At 41.0% G+C, this 8,220-nt stretch overlaps 1 protein-coding gene across 2 annotated transcripts; it reads left to right on the forward strand.

Annotated features, from left to right (window-relative positions):
• The first annotated feature begins 1,739 nt into the window (after positions 1-1,739).
• Positions 1,740-5,081, forward strand: tmem82 (transmembrane protein 82). Of its 2 annotated transcripts, XM_069141322.1 has the most exons (7): positions 1,740-2,050; positions 2,191-2,235; positions 2,358-2,427; positions 2,637-2,829; positions 3,023-3,437; positions 3,733-3,920; positions 4,423-5,081. In XM_069141322.1, exons 1-6 carry the CDS (start codon positions 2,038-2,040, stop codon positions 3,918-3,920), a joined length of 924 nt encoding a protein of 307 aa, XP_068997423.1. In that variant the 5' UTR covers positions 1,740-2,037; the 3' UTR covers positions 4,423-5,081. The 2 variants fall into 2 exon arrangements, with proteins under 2 accessions (XP_068997423.1, XP_068997422.1); XM_069141321.1 differs by having other exon boundaries at positions 1,740-2,235.
• Positions 5,082-8,220: the final 3,139 nt, after the last annotated feature.

Consider the following 8,220-nt stretch of genomic DNA (forward strand, 5'->3'; position numbering starts at 1 on the left):
TGATGAGCTGTATGTTTTTTTGTGGAAATCATTGTGGAAAAGAACAGCACGGCGTCATGAAAACACCGCAAGTCTGTACTGGATGAGCTCCGTTAGTAAAATACCGGACCCATGCTGTCATGCATCCAGTAATGTCTCATTAGGGATCAAACTGCAAGAGGTGGCGTCTGAACGAAGTTGAAAACGGATGCATGAAATGGCAGCATAGCATTCCTATTGGAGATCGTTGGCACTGAAAAAGCCTTCCAAGAATTTTAAATCAACTATTAAAATTAAATGTATATTATCACTGTAATTGTCCACACAATGGTTTGTCTCGTTGCCGTCTTCCTCGTGTCACCTCATCGCAGTAGACTGTGAAGCCTCCACGTTCATGTGGATGTTGTTCTCGTTCCAGCGATCATACTGCACCCTGCCGGCACTGTCGGCGTCCATGTGGGAAGTCGTTTCTTTCCTCAGAGGTTTATCTGCTGGAATCAGAGCTCACTCGCTGCTTTACTCTTCAACCTGGACACAGGAACTCCGACACAGTGAGAATGAAGAATTGGCAGCATATTAACAGCAAGTGTTCATAAAGTACTGTATGTTATCAGTCATAGAAACTCAATGTTGCTTTAAAAATATTAAATATTCGACTACTAGATAATGTTCAATTGTTGTTGAATGTTCAATGTTAAGTGTTTTTATACGACATTTAAAATGAGTTTTAGTATCCATCAAGTTTTTAATATGGGCTAATAAACCCAGGAATTAAATGACAGTAGTTGACTGAAATAATCCGGTTTAAAAGGCAGTAATTGAACGATTACGACTTCAGTTCATATCCCAACATTCAAATAAAAGTTGTGCTCACCTGTATGAGGCTGAAACAGTCACCACCCTGCTCAGAAAGCTCTGCTCTCCAACACTTTTAAATCCTCGACTGAGACAGAAAGCCATGCTTCCTGCTTGGTATGAGACCTTTGCCATACTTCACGTGCTTACTGAGATCAGCCTGTCATAAATCCATTGGCTGGAAGCCAACTGGTATCTTTCACCTCATTATATATGACCCTTTTTCAGTGATGAAGGCAAGTTCGAGCCCCCCTGTGCAGATATGGGACTGCATGGCAAAGATAAATGTTGATTTTCACGATTGGATTTAATACAAGATCACATTGTTGTTTCAAAGGTTGTTTTTTTTCTGTGGCTGTACTGAGCAGGAGAAACATGCCTGGTTTGCTGAAGTAACAACATCCACACTGTTTTGAGATGAAGCAATTTAGCAAACGCCACTTTTATTACTATAAAAAGAGGTAATGTCTCACATACACTGTTTCCTGCATGCAAAGACAGTTAGGTTAGGTTAGGTTAGGTTAGGTTAGGTTAGGTTAGGTTAGGTAGTTACTTTAGGTAGGTAGGTAAAAAATTTCCCCTCGGGGATTAATAAAGTATATACCTACCTACCTACCTACCTACTTTATTAATCCCCGAGGGGAAATTTTTTTGATCGTTGATAGACACATTGTACCTGAATTTACATTCTTACACTGGGATCCCAATCACTTGATCAGAAGACTAGAATCACCACTTTAATGTTGACTTTGAAGTACTTCTGATGTATTCACATGCTTGTATAGTTAAATAACATTGATTCTAATAGAACACCAGTTCAGTTTTTGACACCATGTTAAATATGGTCACAATGTCTTCTGTTTCTCAGTGATGGTGTTGAATAGCAGAAAGTGTTGTATGTTGTACAGACGTTAAGGCCTTTTGTGATTACAGTATATGTACACTTTACTTTACAACAGTGCTCTAGGAAAAATATGATTTTTAAAAACCATGCAGTGGCACAGCATTATTTCAGAGTGTAAAGCCGAGCCCATAGTGCAATAACCTCCATTATCTTGTTATGACTCAGGCTGCTGAGGGCCCGTGCTCCACCGAGACTCAGACGACCTTTGGTACGGGACACAGGACAGGCTTCCGGACGAGCAAAGCTCAGCACTCAAGCGGCAGAAATAAACAGAACAGCCGAGCTGAGGAACACAAAATATGGCTCCTGAGTGTATGATGGCTTAAATTAGATGAACTACCATGGATTTCTGTAAAACCTCTGCCATTCAAGTCTAACTTTCTTCTCTTAAGTCAAAGGTAGTACTATGTTATCCTTTATCACATCGTTTCTTCCAACTTCCTACTTACCAGGGTGGCTGATTCTAGATACAAATCCTGTGGATGGTTTACTTCAAGGTGAGCTCCTCATCCATTCATTTTCTTTGATGCCAACAAAGCTGCAACCTGTTTCCACTCTGTATTGATGACTGGAGTGAGTTATTGGTAGAGATATTAATTCAGTGTTATGTGACCTGCAGGATTGGTGGGTGCATGTGGGATCTCTGTGCTCTGCTCCCTGTTACGAGTGCACTTGTTGTTAGAGGAAAGGTGAGGAAATTGCCTTTTGATACATGTGTGCATGAAGATTTATTTGATGTTTAGTTGCACCACCTGAGCAGTTTGCATAATTTCATGTTTTCACAACTCTCTTTAAATTGTAATTCAAATTTGCACAATATCAAAGAATATTCAATAAAGAACATTCAGATTCTTTATACTTGTGTTTCTTATTTGACCTTTTTTCCTGTAACTCACAGCTGGAAGGATAGAAATGAGACATCAGATGAGAGAACAACCAGTCGTCCATTGAGGTCTAAAACTGGACTTGCTGGGCTGCTCCACTTTCTCTTTGTCGCTACGTTATTGGCAATAGTGGGCTCCCGTGTGGCCTCACTGGTGGTGCTAGAGTTTTGTCTTCGAGCGGTCTCTGGATGGCTTACAGCTGGACTGGTAAGAAACCAATTATGTGATAAAAATGTGCCTGACTTTCAACTGTATAACCTAAAATTCCTGCGGCATCCTTTGCTGATTTAATTCAGAGTTTTTATCATGTCATGATGGCTCATGACATCTAAAACCTAACAGATCATCATCTGCTTTGATTCATCCATCAGTTCCGTTCATATGCTCCTTTATTCCCCAGGGGTCCAGGAAATTTCTGCAGCAGCTGTTAGTTCAAAGCCAATTCTCGCTGGGCTGTGCCCTAAGCTGCAGTTTACAATTTCTCCACGAGGGGGCATCCCAGCGCTGGCTATGTCTGCTCCTGGCAGCAGCACTCAGCTGGTTTCTGTCGAGGCAGGCCACAGGCCTGCTGCACCATGTCACGGCTCTGTACAAACTCCACAGCTCAAAGGGCTACTGCGGCATTTGCATCAGCCTCCTCACATCAGGCCGCTCTCTGCTGCCCATGCTGTGCAGGGCTATGATCATTACCTTCACTGTAGCCGTGGTGGCTGCAGTATCAATCATCAACCAACACTTCCTCTCTGCAACAGACGCCCTCAGGTTTTGGACACCACTGACTATGTGCTACACACTGTTGGTTGTGTACATGCAGGGTGAGAAACATGTAAAAACACGACAGTTATGCCAGATTTTATGTTGCATGGCACATCAATAAATCTGGGCAAGTCCTCCAATAACTCCGTAGCCTTGAGGGTGTAATAGTAGAACTGAAGAAATGAGCAATACATTATTTATCACTTTGTTGCTTTTCTCTGATCTCGATGCATCTCTACAGCATCAGTGATAAATTTAAACATTCTGGTGTTTTATAAACCGTATAGATCTGTCCTACATTGTTTAAACTGAAGTCAAATTATTTTCCTCTAATGCTGCTTCTTGGTTCTGCAGAGGACCAGCACCGTATGCCCGGCAGCCAGGCTGTCCTTAACACAGTGGTGGTGCGTCTCGGGGGTTTGATGGTCCTGATGCTGACTGTTGGACGCTGGGCTGACGTGCTCCACATCCTAATGTGTTTCCTGGGTGAGGCCAGCTGCCTAATCCCCACTATGGATCTGCTGGATGCAGCATCCTCATAGGTCAGTGAGTCTCCCCGGCATCAAGCAGCACGCAGGGCCGAAAGCACTTTCTGTCCATCGAGACCCCGAAACTGGGGCAGCATATCAATGTGTTCATTAGACTGGGTCCCAAGATGAGACTGAACTTCTAAAACTTGTATCCCGGGTGGAGGAGGTTTAAGACCCCCAAGACAGATTGAGGTCAAAGTAATCTCTGACTCACAATACTGAGCCTACTTTTTCTTTCTCTGAGCAAGCCTGATTAGATAGCAATTGAGGATTTTAAATGAAGTATTATCATTAAGATGATGCAGCGCAAATAACAGTTGAAAAGTATGTATTTATGTTAACTTATTTAAGGATTTCGTCTGCCTCCTCTCCAACATATACAATTATTAACATCATCATCAATAATAATACGAACATTCATAATATTCTGACTGTCACTCTCTTCCTGCGTCTGGTTATACAGCTTTTATCATCTGACGTGTCATGGATCTGATTTGTCATGTGTGCCGTGTAGGATGAAGAGGATTATACGAGCTACGTAAAGAGAGAGCGTCGACAAAGATCCAGATGACACGAGAAGGAGCATCTGACATAGGGATTTTAACACTTGTGGCATTTCTTTTTAATGGCACTATTTAGTGGAAGTCAACATTAAGGCAGCATCAACATTATTGCTTTTATACCTACAATGTGATATCTTTTTTTTTTTTTTCATTAAACTGCTCTAAAGAGTTTACACGTTTTGTAAATCCAGCATTTTGAAATCCTGTTTCCAGTTCTTTTGAATAAAAAGCTTATCAAAAACATTATTCTGTGTGAAGTAAGAGTGACCGTGGTTTATTATGATTATTATCACATAGGTCAGGAATGGATGCTATTCTCTTTTCAAGCAGACTTTATTACTATTTGACAGCAACTCAAGATACAGTTCTGGGCGTCTCGGTCTGTGGGACCTCTTTGAACACTGCACATTAAAGAGCTTTTGTCCAGTCAACTCAGGAGAAGACGTCCCTGTTCAGGACTCTTTGTGGGGCCTCATCACTCAGGAGTACAGATGCATTAAGGTTGAAACGTGTGGAACTGAGGTTTTCACATAATGCTTGCTATTTGCTCAAATCAAGCCAAGCTGAGTGGAAGCAGCTGATTCCAATTATGGCACTAATTAATGTGACATTAAAGGAGAGAACTGAAACAACAGCTTTTTATTTCCATTTATTTTCATCAATGTAAAAATATATATATATTTTTTTTACATTTAAATGTCATAAACCCATAAAGGTATTCAACAACAACAAAATAAATAAATAAATAAATGCAACCATAAAGCTACACAGTACATTAAGAGATTATATTTATTATGAAATTAAAAGAAGACTGCGCGAGACTCGCCGCGCGCGGCTCACACTTTTGTTACAAAATGTGAGAACGCGCTCGTGAAGCTGATTTGAATGTCATGGCAACACGAAGACGAGACACAACCGACGTGGCTGCAAACGTGCAATAACTCCATACCTTACGTCTCAGAGGGTACGCTTATTCGTTTTTGTTATAGTGTTTGTTAATTAGTTTCCACATTCAGCTCAGGGCCCGTTCAGCACCACTCCGTCTGGCTCTTCTCCTGAGGTTGAAAAAGAAAAGGTAAAATGGCTGACGACAGCGTTAAGTGCTGCGAAGTCACACAAAATGGCGTTAGACAAAGAAAAGACCAGGCGACTCGGTTTCTACTTTGACTGGAGCTCCCGTTGACTTTTAGTGGACAAAGGCGTATAGTTTAAGTCAGAAACCCGCAGTAATGGCAGCAAACTCGTTTTATAACCATTTTTTTTTTTTGAGAGAGAAATAATGGTGTCTTTATTCCGTGAGTCCAGTCTTTGCCAAGACAATTATCAGCTCTGATACCCACATCGACATAAATCCACATTTTGACGCCGGTATTATTTGTGCCCATTAGATGTCTTTATTGATGTCAGACAAACATATTCCGTGAGGATTTTTGTTCTATTAGTCCCGTCTCTCCGTGTCAAAAAAAAATTAAAGGGGGGGACATTAGGCGGACGCTCCGGTTTCCAAAATAATCCAAAAGTCTGGAAATCACTGACGACGAAATTTAGCTTTGGTGTCGAGTCGATCCACCAAGACAGTAAACTGTACTCCCGCAGGTTTATTAGACTTTTAATGGAATAAAGCTCCAAACCAGGACGAACTCAGGAGACACGGGGAGGACGTTCTCCATGAGCACCCCGAATAGGTTGCAAATGGATGTGAGTGTCTGGGCGCTTGTTGTCAGTGTCCCCCTCCGGAGACTTCCAGAGTCTTCTGTCCTCCTCATCTGATTGGCAGACTCGACGCATGCGCAGAGTCGTTTTGCGTGTTCCTCTCCTCCCCCCCACCCCCCCTGTTAACCGCATTTCAACGCAGGCGCACTGCGGCCTCTAATGTGCACGCTTAATATAGTAACAAAAGCAGAGTGATGCCTGCTGTAGTTACCGAGCTCGTCCTCACCAAACAACTCAATAATCGTAGCATTCAGCTTCAAGTGTGGTTGTGGACAAAATGTACTGTGGAGAAAATAAACTGAAAATATCAGTTTAAACGTTATTTTATTTGCATAGTGACGAGTGGGTTAATATATTTAAAGTATTCATTCGTTTAACAACTATCGTAAAAATGTTGTCAATAGGGGCAGCCTGTGGAAATAAAGAGCATTTATTTATTTCGTTCTCACCACCACTGTTCTCTTGGACTTTTGGACATGAGCCTGGTTGTTTCGTGTTACATATTAACTTAAAGCAGCGCTCAGACCAGGACAAAGGTCTTGACTTAATAGCCCATTCTCCACTTTGTGGCCCACGAGCAGCAGCAGCAGTTGTAAACTAGTCAAAACTGTATTTGTCCACAAGTGTAATGAAAGTGACAACACATTAGTACAAAGTCCAATTCAAATAAACCTCCTGATGACAAGATATTTTTAATTACACTTTTTTTCTTTTATGATAAACTTGTGCATTTGTTAAAAGTCAAAGATATTTTGGTGGAAAACCTGTGGTTTACGTGTCAATTCCACAGGTGCCAAACTTTCTTACTTTTGAAGACATCCCTTTAATTAGAATATCTGACACATTCAATAGATTTCAGTAGAAGTCATGAAAAGTTAAAATGTTTAATGATGTTTTCGGAGCAGCAGTCCTGTGTTTAATGGATGGATCGGTTTCTGTGATGCGTAAGTTACAAATCATTTGATTCCCATTTCCTCAAAACTATGCCTAATATCAGGTTGTGAGCGTAGTCCATCACTTTACGAGCCTCATGGGTCAACTAAAGAATACAACATCCTGTGTGCTCGTAAGAGCTCGTTTTCTTCAAGTATTACTGGATATGTGAAATGCTACTCTTACAAACAGTCTCTTGTTTGGTGTTTTAATGATGTGATGAAGAGCACCGGCTAACTCCAAAATCTCCCACAGGTGTTGGGGTTGAAATCTGATGACTGTGAAGGACATAGCATATAGGATCCACATCATTTACACAATGATTAAGTCATTTGGTGAGTTACCATGCACTGCATGGAAGCATCTGCATTTGTTACTTCCTCTATCACCTATTTATATACACTGTTGAGTAAAATTAGAGGGGAAGAAAAGCTGTCACAAACATGAGTTTAGATTGTAATCTATTCCCTTATTAGGATTTACAAAATTGTGAAACGGTTCTATTAACTTCAGGGAGTACTCTGTTGAAAATAAGTAAGAGAATACTGGGTAATGGGGTGTAGAAAGATTTTAACTAATGTCAGAGAAATACACTACTTGGAGCCGGCGACACCAACAGACTTAACAAACTGGTTAAGAAGACCGGCTCCATCATTGGCTGCAAACTGGACAGTCTGGAAAAGGTGGTGGAGAGGAGGACATTGAAGACCACCCTCTCCACCACCTGCTGCAGGGACAGAGGAGCACTTTCTCCAATAGACTCCTGCAGCTCCGCTGTCACAAGGACAGATACAGGAGATCATTCCTGCCCACCGCTATCAGACTGTACAATAACTCACCTCTCGCCAAATCCATCACACAACAATGACACCCTTGCACTGTTGTTTTGTTTGTTATTTTGTTTTAATTCATTGCACTGTTGTTTAGTTTATTTAATATTATTCTATTTTATTTTATTGTATAGAATGTGCATTTAAAAAAAAAAAAAAATCTATATTTTTGCCCCGTACATGCTGCTGGAACGTAAAAATGTCCCTCCGAGGGATTAATATAGCATATATCTATCTATCTATCTATCTATCTATCTATCTATTTATGTACTT

The sequence above is a fragment of the Embiotoca jacksoni genome, unplaced genomic scaffold, assembly GCF_022577435.1.
Source record: "Embiotoca jacksoni isolate LCO1_2020_lvr unplaced genomic scaffold, fEmbJac1.0.p SCAF_9, whole genome shotgun sequence".
In the NCBI taxonomy this organism is placed as follows: domain Eukaryota; kingdom Metazoa; phylum Chordata; class Actinopteri; family Embiotocidae; genus Embiotoca; species Embiotoca jacksoni.